This window comes from Cannabis sativa, chromosome 8, assembly GCF_029168945.1.
Source record: "Cannabis sativa cultivar Pink pepper isolate KNU-18-1 chromosome 8, ASM2916894v1, whole genome shotgun sequence".
Taxonomy (NCBI): Eukaryota; Viridiplantae; Streptophyta; class Magnoliopsida; order Rosales; family Cannabaceae; genus Cannabis; species Cannabis sativa.
The window spans coordinates 45,537,172-45,553,011 of record NC_083608.1 but is presented as its reverse complement, the minus strand read 5'-3'; the positions used below and the strand labels follow the sequence as shown (position 1 = coordinate 45,553,011).

Below are 15,840 nucleotides of genomic sequence, written 5' to 3'. Positions count from 1 at the left end.
AAAAAAAAATTAAAATTAAAATTAAAATAAATAAAAATCAAAAATGTATTCTCTTTTTATTAAGAAAAGCTTCATCATCATTTCCATGTATTGGTATGCTCCTTCAATCATTAACTAGAATTGCAGCCATGTGATGTGCATGAAGGGAGTTGAAACTTTGGAACATAACAACCTTATCCTACTAAAAAAAGTTATTTTAAATTTTTAATCCAAACTTTATGAAAGCTTGTTTGGTAAAAATAGATTCATACCAAAAGTCTAAAATGTAAGTAGGGTATATATATACATATATATATATATATTTGACAATATATTAAAATGAATATTGTTATTAATAATTGGTAGTGATTAGTATTATTATAAAGTGATATTATGCAAATAATTAACAATTTCACTATAGTTATTAAATTTAAGGAAAATTATCCACATATTATTTTCTTAACTTTTTTTTTTAAAAAAAATTTACGGCTTGAGTTTCTAAAATAATTGCAACGCTAGTTGCAATAGGAGTTTTTGTACGATTTTTTGTTGTAATAGGAGTTTTTATGTAGAATTCCGTAAAAATGCAAAAAAAAAAAAAAAAAAAATTGTTTTGAAGTGTAAAAATGAAAAAACCCTTAAATTTAATTATGTGAAATGAGGTAACGTTTAGTTGGAGAAAATGAGATACAATGGAATGGAAAGGAAACAACTTTTATTCTATTTCTTTGTTTAGTTTTATTTTAAAGTATTAGAATGTATTTTTATTCTAGCTATGTTTTTCTTCATTCTCGACAAACTCATGCGTTTGATAGAATTAACATTACCACTATTTTAATTAAAAAAATGAGACCTACTTTGAAACACACCCCTTGTCATTTAAATTTTATATTCTAATTCCATCAAATTTAAACCTCATACCAAACATTGTTTAGTAATATAAAACAACTAATATGTCACTATTAATATCATGTTATTTGATTTTATTTACACTAATAATGATGTACGTGATAGATTATTAATTACTAAAACTAAGATTATTTTGTCAAACACTATTCATTAATTCTATTTGATCTATATAACAAAAAAAGCAAATTAAAGGTGGAAGATAGAGAGAAAAAGATGTGTTCTTTCACAATTCACTTTTATCAAGTCAATAATAGTCATATAAGTTTTGGGTAGCCAAAAAGCAATATGAATACCAAAATTTAGGGGCATGCCAAATCAATTTCATTAACGCATGAAGATGATGCCTTTGTGCCTATTTCTCTTTCCTTTGGAATTTTGTATGAAGAGAAAAACATAAACATGTGAGAAACACTTTTCATTTTTATAGTTATTTTATGGTAAACTACAAATATATGATTTTTGTTTAAATTATTGTATAGGAAAAATAAAAAAATGTGAGAAAAATAATTAGCGTAACTCGTTACCTTATACAATTTATATATATATTTTTTAATTTTTTTCATAAAATATTTCTTTTTGAAAAGAAAAACTATATTTTATAAATTATATAAAAAATTATAAAATATATAATTTTTATTAAATTTAAATTTAACAATATTTATAAAATATACTAATTTTTCGTAAAGTACTACTTAGTAGTGGTAGTAGTGTTGATTAGAGAAATTTACAAAAATATTAGAATTTGGGTTAACTTTTACAAAAATAGTGTCACACGGTAATCTTTTCAAAAATACTGTGTTTTATAAAACACTAGTAAAACACAAAGCAAAACAACTCAAAATAACAGTAAAACAACTAAAAAACACCAGTAGAATACAAGTGAAAACTTAACACAGTATACTGCAGTATGAAACTTATAAAAAAAATACAGTAAAAAAGTAAAAAATACCGTCTGGCAGTATTTTTGTAAAAAAAATAACAAAAGTTAGAATACCATATAAATTTCCCGTTGATTAACACACTAAACTATCAAGTCTTAATTCTACAATAGAATTTTAATAATTAGATAAATACTATATTTAATGTTATTTTATCAAATATTACTATTATTAAATATTAGTGGTGTCTAATCATTTTTATAAGTAGCGCTTGACAATTAATTAATAAAATTTATTAATTTTTTTAAAAAATTATATAAAATTTAATATTTAATTATATCAATAACATTATAAGACTAACTAAACTACTTAAGAATAATGATATTTTGTAGTAATTCTCTTCATCAAAACATGGTACTCATGGTACTCTTCAAAAAAAAAAAAAAAACATACACAGTACATTGTGAGGGGTGGTCCTATCCTATCCATATTTTTACAGATGTCACTTAGTGGTCCCTAACGAAAAGTGTGAACTCTAAATTCTTTGCAAATAATCCAAAATGGCCCCCAAACGACAATAGGTCGTGCTTTTTTTTTTTCAAATAAATATGGCAAGGGAAAATGAACAAGTGAAAGAGAGGAGGACCACATTTATTTCCCCCCACAAACAAAAATTAAATAAATAAATAAAGTGGGATTGATGACATCATCTTCTCCTTTTCTTTTTTTTTTATTTGGTACGGTATGGAAAATCTATTGATGCTAATGTCAGCTGGTCCAGGTTGATCGATTTGCATTGCATATATAGTGTTATATAGAAAATAATGGTTAGATTAAGCAATAACCCACATGTGCCTCCTCATTATGCTCAAACTCAACTCACTATAGCTAATAAATATACAATACATGTGGGTGAATTCAGGCTTTCACAGCCTTTAAATTTTAAAAAGACACAGTGGGATTCGGCTTTTGGTGAAAATATATATTAATATATATTTATCTGATTTGAGTAATAAAAGAAAAGATTATGAGATATAGTCAGAATAAAGATTTAAAGAAAGGGTAAGTTTCAAGTGGGATGGTGGTTGCTCAGTTCTCTTTCTTTTCTTTTTTTTTTTTTACTACCCCTTTTCAGATATTTGTATTTTGTAGGGTGTGCCAAATTATTGAGCAGTTTCAACCTAGTTTAGTATCATATGTTATGATAATGCATAGAATGATAAAAAAACTTTTCACCAAATGGGCTAGAGTTTAACCTCATTTGAGGCCAAAACAAAGTAATTGAAGTCCTTAAAAATTTCGTAACAAGAATGATAATGATGAGAACAATACAAATAGCATAACCACTATATACCACTCTGTGTCATTTTTTTTTTTTTTTTGAGTATAACGTAATGGTATTTTACAATCATATATTAGTTTTAACTTAATAACTTGAAGGTCTTAAGTTCGAACCCATAACCTCTCCCTTTTTCCCATCTCATCCCTCCCGCTCTCTGTCATTATTAGTTATAAATAAAAGCAATTGAAATTCTTAGAAAGTTATATAGTTGTGTATTGATAAGACCATTCACTGTTTCTTAAAGCTCGATCTCTCTCTCTCCAATGACTCGTAACAGGGATGACAATAGTGAGAACTATAGTATAGAGACAATGACAAAGGTTATGAGTGGGCTCTTAAGAAGGTGTACATTGCAGTTAAAATATAAGTACGAAACTTACAAACAGACACAGTGACATAACAATTCTTTTAACTAAACACATTTAATTAAATTAGAATGTCCCCTACTTGGTATCTAATGTTTTTAGTACATGTATTATTACTGTTAGTTGAACATAGTATGAGTGAGTGAGATAGTGGATAGAAACGTCCAATTGAAGAGCTGACAATGATAAAAGAGGACGGTTACTTTATGTTACATTGATAAAATGGAGTGTGGGCTAGCATCAGCATGGACCCTAGTCTAGTCTAGTCTTTTTAGTAGAGTAAAAATCAGTGTTTGAAATATGAATATTCTGATAAGAAAACATCGACCATTGTCTTGCACTCACATAAGTTTTAGTAGTGACTAGTGAGTGAGTGAGTGCTTTTTCTAGCTTATTATAAATCTATTAACTAAACTGGTCCTCCTCACTCCTCACCTCATAGAATGATTGAGGTCACACCCCAAATCCCAACTATCCAATTGAAACTCATCACAATACTCTCTACTTGCTTGAACTTTAATTAATGATAATAAACCATTCAGAATATTCAACCATTCAAATGATGGATTAGTGCTACCATGACCTGAAGAGGACTAGCAATGAGTAATATGACTAATGAGTGAGTGTGAGTGTGAGTGTGAGTGTGTGAATGAACTGTGAAGCAAATAACTCAAATAAATAAATAAATAAATAAAAAGAAAGAAAACCCAGCTTATTTCTCAGTTGATTTTTTTTTTGGGTCAGATTCAAACCTAAGAAAGATTTATAGAGATATGCTACTCTTGGCACTATTGTCATTGACAAGAGCAAGGATTAAGAGAAAATCAAAGTATGCATATAAGGCCAGCTAGAAAAATAACAAAACATAAACAATTTTTGATGGAATAAATTTCTTTCCTATCCACAATAATAATAATAATATTAATGGATGTATATCCATATCCAGTCAATTGTTTCCCGGAAACATACACACCCAATGGGGCCAAAATATATTACTTCTCAAAAGTTGCATAATAAACAAAACAGAGATCCCAATGGTACAACATGTAGGGCAATTCCAAAGAAAGTGAGGAACATTGAAACAAAAGATTCTGATAATGAATCATAAGAAACAATAGAGTCACCATACAAGGACTAAAAATCACATAATTTTAGGCAAGCAAAGACATTCAATCAACTCTTAGTGACTTTCCAAACATAGCAGAACAACCAAGAACAGTGCAACATTGAAAAATGGCTCATGTTGTTCTTCCAAATATCACATCACTGTGTTTGATAGCTTTTCAAGTGCTTTTGCATTCGTCCAATACCGCTGAATACAATAATCCACATACCACATATGCTACCATAGAAGTACATGACACTCAACTTTGCTAATCCAATGAAGTTAACAGAGGCAGAACCTGCTTCTAAGCACTAAAATAATGGACTGGGAACAGACAAGTAAGGTACATTTCTCTATAGTGTATATTACCAACATAAATTACACATATTGCCGTCTAATCGCTTGGATTTATGAAAAATTTTCAACTTTGATAAAGTAACTAACTTGTGTCATCCATTGTTATAAGTTTCATGTTCAGCATTTGTATGCATAGAGTTTTCAATAATAGCTAATGGGCTTCACATTTCAAGGCAATTTCTTTAATTCACAAAGCATTTTGTCATATAAAAGAGCTAAAGATTTAAGAAAAGGCATGATCTTTCTTGAGGAATTGAAGTCAAGAATAATATATCAAGACTTAATAATATGAAGTTCTTCTGTTCTGACAAACATAGCCACCCGATTGATATTTAAGGCATAATTTCAACTCAAGCCTCAAACAAAGTAGAAACCTCACTAACATTGCATTAGTAGTGAATTGTATCAAATTTTTGCTTAATTTGACTAACCTTCTTCAACTCATCTCATCTCAACTCAAGCATCACTATCATCACTATCATCTTCTTCAGCGTTTGCCTTATCATTGGCAATGTAAACCCCAGGCTGAACCTGCCTCCGCCGAGTCCTCGACGGAAGAATGTTATCTAAATCAACTTCGGCAAGTGGGTCATCTGACAAATCACTATCCCCATCTTCCAATTCACTTCCTCCGCCATTACTCGAATCATCATCATCGTCATCGTCATCCTCATCTTCTTCTTCAACAATCAATTTTCCTTTGCCTTTATCTTCCCTCGTAATCCCTTTCCCCTTGTGGTCTACCTCTTCCTCTTCCTCTCCATTCGAGTCTTCACCGTCTTCGTCATCGGATCCGTAATCTCCCTCGTCTTCTTCAGACCCAGCTTCAGCTTCTTTAACCGAGTCCAAATTATCCAGTGGGGCTTGATTTTCTTTATCTAAAGACTCGATCTTTGGATTCTTCTTGGGGCAGTCGAGGGGTTCATCTATAGAGACATCGGGTTTGCGTTTGGCGTGCAATGCTGACTCTTCGTGGCTCTTTGTTTCTGCCATGAATGAGCTTCAGACACACTCTGCTACGAATTGGAAAGAGAAGAGAGAGAGTGAATTGGGGAGGTGGAGAAAGAAAAATGGAGGATTTGGGGGTTAGGGTTTTAGGGAAAGAGGATCTTTTAGTCTGTTAGGGCTTCCTCTTTCTTAGTCAAAACGACATCAATCTCTGTCTACTCCAATCACCAACGACAATCTTTCTAAACAAAAATTAAAACAAGTATGAATAGGTTGTTTTTACCCAAAATTTTCTTCATTCTCTCTCTCTCTCTCTTTTTTTAATAAGATGAAAATATTAAGTTCATATATTTCTTATTTATCGATAGGATAAATAGAAATTAATTTATTTCACAACAAATTTAGCAAAAATAAAGCCATATAAATCTCATAAAGAGATGACCAAACGATGTATTATTTATCAACTGCATGGTTGTATTTTGGTGTCCTCTATTCTTAAACAATTATTTTGTAATGACTGTCAAGTCTTAATTTTAATCTAAGAATGCTTTTCTTCAAAAAAAAAAAAAAAAAAAAACTGCATGGTCTTACTTGGAGCTTGGACGAAGCCCACATGCTACTTAATTATGAAAAAATCTCAAAGGTTTTTAGGTCCTGTAAGATAATTATTCTCCAATTACAAAAACAAAAAACAGATGTTCGAGTACTCGAATCAATTCATAAAAATATATGCTTTGTATGTAAATAATTGATAAAATATACAAAAAAAAAAAAAAACTAAATTATAGGGGTATGTTTTAAGCCTACTCCAGTGTAGAAAGAGTTCTCTTTATTTTTCATTCCTCATCACCTATTTTTGAATGAAGGTAGATTCTACCTCTTGCTTATAGAGAAATAGGTGAATGTTACAAATTGTAGTCATTATGAGTGTTAAAATTATAATTAACCTGTTAATTGTACTAATTTAGGTTGTTAATTAATGCCTAAAATTATAATTAACAACACAGCCAAATATGAATTTGGGCATCTCATTCCAGGGAACACCTACTCAAAGTATTGGAAGTAATAGGCTGTTGATTTCGAATCATTTGACTTGATTTCATTTATACCAACAGCTAAGTCCGTCAGTTTAAGAGCTAAAAAATATATATTTTCTTAGTAATTTTTAAAAATGCTACATATTTTTTTAAATTAAATTCAATAATTTTTTTTTTTTTTTTTTAAGGCTCATTCAATTTCAGGTCAGTCTTGTTGCCAACAGCAAGAGTGTTGTTGCACAAGTTTTTGTTCAATTCCCACTGTAATTTTGTTAATATGAACATAGTTGGTGATCTCGTGGGCATTATATACTTCCCTACCGAACTAAATAGTCAGTTGTGAGATGAAGAATGAAAGAAGCATAACTGAGAAAGAGAAGGGAGATGTCCAGTTGACAATGAGGAAGAAATTCATTAAAAAGTTATACTTAAGTAAAACAATTACAATGTGATAGATAAAGATTTTTTGTTTCAAATTACTTTTAGTTACTTAATTGCACTTATAATTGAAAGTTTATTTGATTATGAAAGATTGTTATTTAAATTTGTCTTGAATTTCAGAGTATTGGAGGAGCATTGTTCATAATAGAGGGTCTAAGTTTGCAATTTCCTGAGAACACCGGGTAGTCAGATGCCGAATGGAAAGAATAAGACATTGTTCCTGAAAAATGACATATTTATCACGAAACGAGTATCTTGAACAAAATGCTCTAAAATGACATTGTTTTTTTTTTTTTTTTTTTTTAATTAGTAATTTTTTCCCCCAAATTTTGACATTACTTAATCATACCCCCTGAACTTTTTTGGCCGTTAAATTTTCCCCTTGAACTATTAAGATTGTTAGATTTAAGGACTTTTGTCTAATTTTAGTAAAAAAATTATAACATGGATAAAAATTCAAGGGACATGATTTAGTACATATCAAAGTTTGATGAGCATAATTTGGTAGATAACAAAGTTTGGGGAGCATGTTTTAGTACATAAACAATCACTGAAACAGTAAAATTGAATGAAATTAGATAAAAGTCCTTAAATTTAACAACCTCAATAGTTCAGGGGGAATTTTTAACGGCCAAAAAAGTTCAGGGGGTATGATTTGGTACATGTCAAAGTTCGGGGGAAAAAAATTGTTAATTAGCCTTTTTTAAAAGGACATGTTCATTAATAAAAAGAATAATTTGCGGTGTACCTAAGTTTAACTCTTAATTGCAAATAAATACCTAAGTTAAATTTTTAGCGGTAATAATACCGAAGTTATATTTTTGGAACTAAGTACCTAACCGTTAAATATTAAGTCATTATCCATATGTCATTTTTTTATTGGTATATTTAAATTATTTTTTTAACAAAAAAATAAAAATTTAATGACTTGAGCCAATTAGGAATTACCACGTGGCAATTTACTTAACACTTAATAGCCCGGTGCCTACAAAAGTTTTAGAATTATAACTTAGGTATTATTACTGCTAAAAATTAAACTTAGGTATTTATTTGCAACTGGGAGTTAAACTTAAGTATTTATGCGGCAAATTACTCTAATAAAAAATCAGGATTACACCTCATGGTCATTATAAATAATGTTTGTCGGGATCGTTGACACTTCGACCGTACCATTAAGGTTTTTGGTGAAAGCCCATCGAGCAACATTATAAGCAGCAAAATTACAAAGTCTAGAAATAAAAGCAAAAGTACAACCCAAAAAACTACACGAGAGTCTATTACAATTCAAAATATAATTGTCAATACGCCAAAAGGAGGAAGTTCCGATCAAAGCTTTGACAACAATCTCAGAGTCACTCTCGATCAACACAAATTGGTGCTTCCACACCTTAGCCGTTTGAAGGGCGAGAAGACAAGCCTCCACTTCACCAATCAGGGAATCAGCATAGGTAAAACTCTTGGAAGCAATTCACAAAATAGATCTTGCATGGTCTCAAGCCAACGCCACATCACACATTGACCCATGCCCCACTTTAACGTCACAGTTGATCTTAATCCAATCATCAGGAGGAGGAGACCAATGTAGAGTAGTCTTAGCAGGAGCATGCAAGAGTAACGAGGCCCCATAATCTTCATAACAATGAGTGATAGAGTCAATATAATGTTTGATGTTATTCAGATTATTGTTGTGTACCTTGTCATTACGAGCAAGCCAAATGGTGTCCACCACAAAGAAGCAAAGAGAAACACTTCTTCAACAACCACACCCTTGGAATGTAGACCTCAAATGAATTGCACTCAGTCCCACATGCGCCCTCCTGAATCAAGCACCGAAATAAGACCCCAAGGGGAGGCCCTCCAAAGATGGGAGGCAAAGTCACAGTATAGAAAAATGTGCTTCATCGATTTCTCGCCAACCCCACATATAAGACAACTAGCGTCACTAACTTGCAATCTCTTGGCCAACATAGAGCGGATCGAGAGGGCCTTGGAAAGAATACACCACCACATGACTTTGTGTAGCTCCAATACTTTACAGTTCCAAAGTTTATTCTACATGATAGGAGCTACCTCACAAGGCGGGGCCTGGTCAATCGCTTGGACTAAGTAAGCCTTTAGTAGTAAACTGCCCTGAATGCTCTTTTGTCCAAATCCACTTATCATTTCCTTGCTTATTGGGTGTGCCCGCTTTCAAAATGTTATTAAAAGTCTTAGAATCGAACATGTGCCTAAGCTTAGAAGTGTCCCACTCACCAGAATCCAAGAGAATGTATGCAATCCTGTCAACCCCACTTGACCGATTGGCCACATAAGTAAGCACAAACTTATTACCATGAACAACTCACGGGTCTTCTTATATGTCAATATAACTATTGGTTCAACTAAATATTAAATCACATATACCACTAGTGCCTAATAACAACTCCCTAACAAAAATGAGTTAAGTTAAATGTAACAAATGTATAATTCAGATATTGTGGTCAATATCCCATTAAAAAGTAAATAAAGGTTTATTATTGTTCAAAAGTAAAATAAAATTAAGAAAAAAAGGTAAATACTATTTTGGATCATCTGTTTTGCAAAAATTATTAATTGGACCTTCTATTTTGTTAAATGACAAAATAGACCATATATTTTTTAAAATGGTAAAAATAGGACCCTGAGCTCAATTTTTAAAAATATTATTTTTTAATATAACCAACTTTAAGATAATTTTTAACATGAACAGATATAGAAAATGTAACTGGTTTTATCATAACATCTCTAGATCATATTATTATTAAGTTTTATTTTGACAAAAAATTAGTTAGGATCCTACTTATACAATTTTAGAAAATACAAGTTATATTTTATCTTATAACAAAACAGGGATGCAATTTATAATTTTTGGAAAACCCAGAATCCAAAATAGTATTTACTAAAAAAAAAAAAAAAAAAAAAGTTTATTTGATTGGTCCGGCAAAACAAGGGTCGCGGGAGGCCGAGGTGGGACGAATAGTCCAACAAGTGGGGGCGACAAATAGAAAGAAACCATTTGATATTTGATTTGATAAGCCATAACAACAACATTAATTAATTAAACTCCTTTCCTTTGAAATTTCGAAGCCTCTCTTCTGTTATCTCTTTCTTTCTCTGGTTCGATCTGGATCTGCCTCAAAATGATTGCAATTCCATATCTAACTGCTTTATCAACCTATTTCAGCTATGGCCTTCTCTTCTTATTTGGCCAAATCAGGGATTTCTTCCGCAAACTCATCGATTGGTCTTCTGCTAATAATCTCCATGGTTATGCACCTCTTTGTTTGGGACTTGAAGATTTCTACACTCGCCGTCTCTACCTTCGTATTCAGGTAATCTTTATTATATTACATATCATATTCCCAACAACTATCTCAATCTCATCTTCCTCTTCTTTTTCCCATTCTCAAAGGATTGTTTCGGTCGGCCTATTGCTAGTGCTCCCGATGCTTGGTTCGATGTGGTTGAGCGATTCTCCAAGGACAATAACAAGACGCTCAAGTAAACATTATTGTATTCAAACCTTTTTTGTATTCGTTCTTTCTGTGTATGTATCGAAACTCAGTATTCCTTTTCGCAGCCGAACCTCGAATACGACCAAATGCTTGAACTTGGGATCCTACAATTACCTTGGTTTTGCGGCTTCCGATGAGTACTGTACCCCTCGTGTGATTGAGTCTTTGAAGAAGTATTCACCGAGTACCTGTAGCAGTCGTGTCGATGGTGGTTAGTATTTGAGATTTTTCTGGTTTGTGATTCGAAATTGAATTGATTATATTTAGATTTTGACAATAATTGCGCTGAATAATCACTGAAATCAATCAGGCACAACAACATTACACGTCGAATTGGAGAAATGTGTTGCTGATTTTGTTGGAAAACCAGCTGCAATTGTTTTTGGAATGGGTTATGTCACCAATTCTGCTATTCTTCCCGTCCTTATGGGGAAGGTATGTTTGTTTTCATCACGTTATTCTTATTAATTTTAACCTTAATCTTGGTTTTTCATGGTTTCATATATCCTTTAATGTAATTTTTCATTGTTTCAATTCGTAGGGAAGCTTGATTATTAGCGATTCATTAAACCATAGTTCTATCATTAATGGTGCACGAGGATCTGGAGCTACAGTTCGAGTTTTCCAGCACAATAGTAAGTCACAGCCCATCTTTATACTGTATTGTATTGTATTGCATTAAATTATTTATATTGTTGCTATATGAATACAATGTTTGGCTGTAAATGTATTAAATAAGACATACAAGTAATCCAATACAATGAGGAGAAGAACAATGATGAATTTAATTTGAAAATGGAGAAAATAATAAAAGAATATGAGAGAGTGAAAGGATGATGAAAAAAATTCATGATTGAAATGAAAATTGAGAACACGGAGCTTATAACATTCTGTGTGTTGGAATTTTGGTGTACTGGCTGCTAAATTATTGTTCTTGACCACCAGACACTAATACAGGTGAACCTCACAATTAAATTGGCACATGGAACCCCCACACTTTTATTAGTGTGGTGCCCTTTAGCCTTAGTGTATTTCTAAGGATCAAATTAAGCTTTACAACTTAAGATTTCCACCAATTGAAAGACAATAATTGCATTAACACAACATAAAATAGGATGTTTAACAAGGTGTGCTAAACAAGCTCTACGATTTTGGTATTGTGTAGCATAAAATTTTACTTTACTGTGTTAGTTCATCTATCACAGAATTTTGTTCTCTTATAATTTTCCTTCTTATCTTGCTTATAGCACCTGCTCACTTAGAGGAAGTTTTGAAGGAACAAATAGCGGATGGACAACCTAGGACTGGCAGACCATGGAAAAAGATTATGGTTATTGTGGAGGGGATATATAGCATGGAAGGGGAGCTTTGTAAACTTCCTGAGATAATAGCAATTTGCAAAAAATATAAGGTTGTGCCCACATTGTAGACTTCATAAATTATATATTGAATATCCTATGAAATTTTTGGTCTATTGATTATTTTGATATTTTCTTTGTTTCTTCTCGTTTGTCTAAATATTTTAGGAACAGAGTTTGCTAAAATGAACTCTCATGTGCTCTAAATTTATGAATTAACTTTAGAATTCATGCTTTTCATGGATAACATGGATTCTCTTATGATGTGTGCACATTAATTCCTTCAGGAATAGTTTTAAGGTTTCTTATGGGAGAAATTCTTCATATTAAGAGTAACATATTTGATATAAATTCTTATATAATTACATTAACTCATAACAGGCTTGCTTAATCTATTATATTCAGTTCTACCAAGAATGTGTCAAAATTTCAAACTACTGTATCTCAATATTCTTTTTCTTGCATCATAGGCATATACATACTTGGATGAGGCCCACAGTATTGGAGCAGTAGGGAAGTCTGGAAGAGGTGTTTGTGAGCTCTTGGGTGTGGATCCAGCAGATGTAGATGTCATGATGGGAACTTTTACAAAGTCATTTGGATCGTGTGGTGGCTATATTGCAGGATCCAAGGTTTGCGTTTACACCTTGTATATTTTGATCTTCTGTTGGTTTACCTTACTATAGGTACAATTAAAATATTATATTGTATTTGACTTTTGCGCTCTTTAGTTTTGCTGTTTTTCAAAAAATTTCCATCTGTTGAGGAGCATTCGTTAGGGATAATAAACGATCTATCAAACAGTTTCTAGAGTTATTTGGCCAAAATTTTGACTTGGCAACTTGTTATTCAATGCAATTCTCAGATAATAAGTAAATAAGTTATAGTACTAGATTTCATTTAGCTCAACATGTACTTTACAAGCATTATTCTCCTCTTTAGAATGAATTTAATCAATCTCAGAGCCGTGTAACTTGTGTTTACTTAGAAAAAAAATCTGTTTCCATATTAACTGCTTTCGATTTTTTTTTTTCAGGAGCTTATTCAATATTTGAAGTACACTTGTCCTGCTCATCTTTATGCAACTTCAATTTCTCCACCGGCTGGAGAACAAATAATGTCTGCCATTAAGGTCATCCTTGGAGAGGATGGTACTAGTAGAGGTTTGGACTCTGTTTGTTAGTTTGATTTTTCGATTTCTTTTTCTCCTACATTTAATATTTGCTGTACAGTTTCAACTTTGAGCTTCTTTTATGCTCAACTGCTGCTCAAATATGACCAAAACTTTATGGAGCTGTTGCTCCCTTTCAGGAGCCCAGAAGCTTGCACGAATTCGGGAAAATAGTAACTTCTTCAGGTCAGAACTACAAAAAATGGGTTTCGAGGTTCTGGGGGATAATGATTCTCCAGTTATGCCAATTATGCTTTACAACCCAGCCAAAATCCCTGCCTTCTCACGTGAATGTCTCCGCCAGAACGTGAGTTCATTTCCAGGATAACCGCTCTCTTTCAATTTTCCTACTACACATTACATTTGACACTAACTAAATAATTCCACTACAGGTTGCTGTTGTCACGGTAGCATTTCCCGCGACCCCTCTTCTTTTGGCAAGGGCACGAATATGCATCTCAGCATCTCATTCCAGGGAAGACCTACTCAAAGCCTTGGAGGTAATAATGCCTGCTGATTAAGATTTGTACCTTACTACTAAATCTGTCCCTCAAAACTTTCTTTGCTCAATGCCTGTTGCACTTCTGTTTATATGAACAGGTGATTAGCCGAGTTGGTGATCTTGTCGGCATCAAATACTTCCCCGCCGAACCAAGCAAGCAATTGCCAGATTCAGACTCAAAAAAGTGTGACTGAGAAAAATGAGAGAGAAAGAAAAAGCTTTCAAGCCAGAGAAGAGGAGAGAGGTTGGTAAAGAAAACAAAAGAAAAAAGAAAAGTTCATGTTGCTACTTTGATTACTTAGGTTTCATTTGTGCTTGCTTTGCATTTTAACAACATCTTATTATGTGAGCCTCTAAAATGACCTCTCATTAGTATTGAAACACACACACACACGAGTGGAGTGGTATATGTTCTTCTTGTGGCTTCTTCAATTATTGAATTTTGTCCCCAATTTAAATAATTTTGTACAGATGTAGCTTGAGCAAACCATATTTTATGCTATTATTCTTCAAGGGTAGTCTTTTGTATGGGGAATAATAATAATGATAACATTGTAACTCTTGATGGTACATCTTCAACAATTTTATTTTATTTTTGGAACTGTGAAATTCATAGTTGTAATTTTATTTGACTTGTAATTCTTCTTTTTTCCATTCTCATTTACTTAATTTAAATATAAATCTATGTATTGGGGGTAGATATTGCGAATGAAAGGAACACAACTAAGTTAGATACTTGACCAATATATTATTCCTTTCTCTTCTTTGTTTGTGAAGTTTAGGATTGTGTCGGCAGATACTAAGCAAACTTGAACGTGACTTTTTTTTTTTTTTTTAAAGAAAAAAAAAATATGAAGTTTCGTATATAAACTTTTTTTTTTTTTTGATGGAATCTTAAATAAACTTGAGAAAGGTACGAGATTCCCAAGTCATTTTGTTTTTATATTATTTAAAATTATCAGATAGATGCATGTACTTCTGGTAACACCTAATTATATTTATTTTTATGTATATATGACAGCCTTATATTATGGATATATATTAATGATAAAATTTTGAGTATTTTTTCGGTACTTAAAATAAGATTTAAATAATTTATTGTCTATAATTAATTATTTTAAAATTTATTTTTATTGAGAATTTCTAAATAACTTATAAAATATCTACAATAATAATATAGTCATATAGTAGACATCTCACTAAGAAATAATTATAGTGAAAGCATCAATTTCTATAAGAATTGATATATCGCTATAAGTGTATTTTAATATTGATTTTTACATATTTTAATTTAATAAATGATATAAAACACCGCTAACTAATCATATAGTGTTGAGTGTTGGGCAGCTTAAAGTACTTAATAGCTCTTAAGAATATCTATGGTAAATTATTTTAATTTTTCCAAATCATGTGAAATGTTGTAACTATATTTAATACAATCATATTTAAAAATTTAAGGTATAGTTTCTCAAAGTGCTCAAAATTGATCCCTACGTGATTGAGACAGAAATAATGTCTACGATAATTTTTCTATACAAGTAATATTTTTCACAAAATTTATAAAGGCAATAAATATAAATATATAAAAAATTTCAGCTAGCTGGTAACAATTTGTTGATCAGAACAGCCATTAATACATCATTTCACAACAGGCCAAGCATGTGTGTATAAACACATAATATAATAATGCTGATCTCTTAGCTTCTTCTCCATTATAAAAATATGATTAGTTATAACATTCAGGATTCAATATTGACATAGTTTTAATTTCAAGTGCAGTATCAGTTTGTAACAATTACCAATACTACATTTTTGTTAAAATAAAGAAAAGAAAATTAAACATCCAAAAGGAAACACATTATTAATATTATTATCACATTTGTAAAAATATTCGAATTATTGAATAAAGTTACAA

General features: G+C 31.5%; 2 protein-coding genes and 1 long non-coding RNA gene across 3 annotated transcripts; 2 read left to right on the top strand and 1 right to left on the bottom strand.

Moving 5' to 3' along the window:
• The first annotated feature begins 4,340 nt into the window (after positions 1-4,340).
• Positions 4,341-7,475, top strand: LOC133029974 (uncharacterized). The gene is made up of 2 exons (XR_009683903.1): positions 4,341-4,921; positions 7,125-7,475. It is a non-coding gene; the product is annotated as an uncharacterized LOC133029974 (long non-coding RNA).
• On the bottom strand, positions 4,918-6,455 carry LOC133029973 (histone H2A.Z-specific chaperone CHZ1). Its single transcript, XM_061102064.1, has one exon. It carries the CDS (start codon positions 5,926-5,928, stop codon positions 5,392-5,394), a length of 537 nt encoding a protein of 178 aa, XP_060958047.1. The 5' UTR covers positions 5,929-6,455; the 3' UTR covers positions 4,918-5,391.
• Positions 7,476-10,327: 2,852 nt separating the features above from the next.
• On the top strand, positions 10,328-14,557 carry LOC115699661 (long chain base biosynthesis protein 2a). The gene is made up of 11 exons (XM_030627170.2): positions 10,328-10,711; positions 10,792-10,880; positions 10,960-11,105; positions 11,205-11,329; positions 11,436-11,529; positions 12,142-12,305; positions 12,723-12,884; positions 13,289-13,415; positions 13,564-13,730; positions 13,816-13,923; positions 14,024-14,557. The coding sequence occupies exons 1-11, from the start codon at positions 10,520-10,522 to the stop codon at positions 14,117-14,119; spliced, it is 1,470 nt and encodes a 489-aa protein (XP_030483030.1). The 5' UTR covers positions 10,328-10,519; the 3' UTR covers positions 14,120-14,557.
• Positions 14,558-15,840: the final 1,283 nt, after the last annotated feature.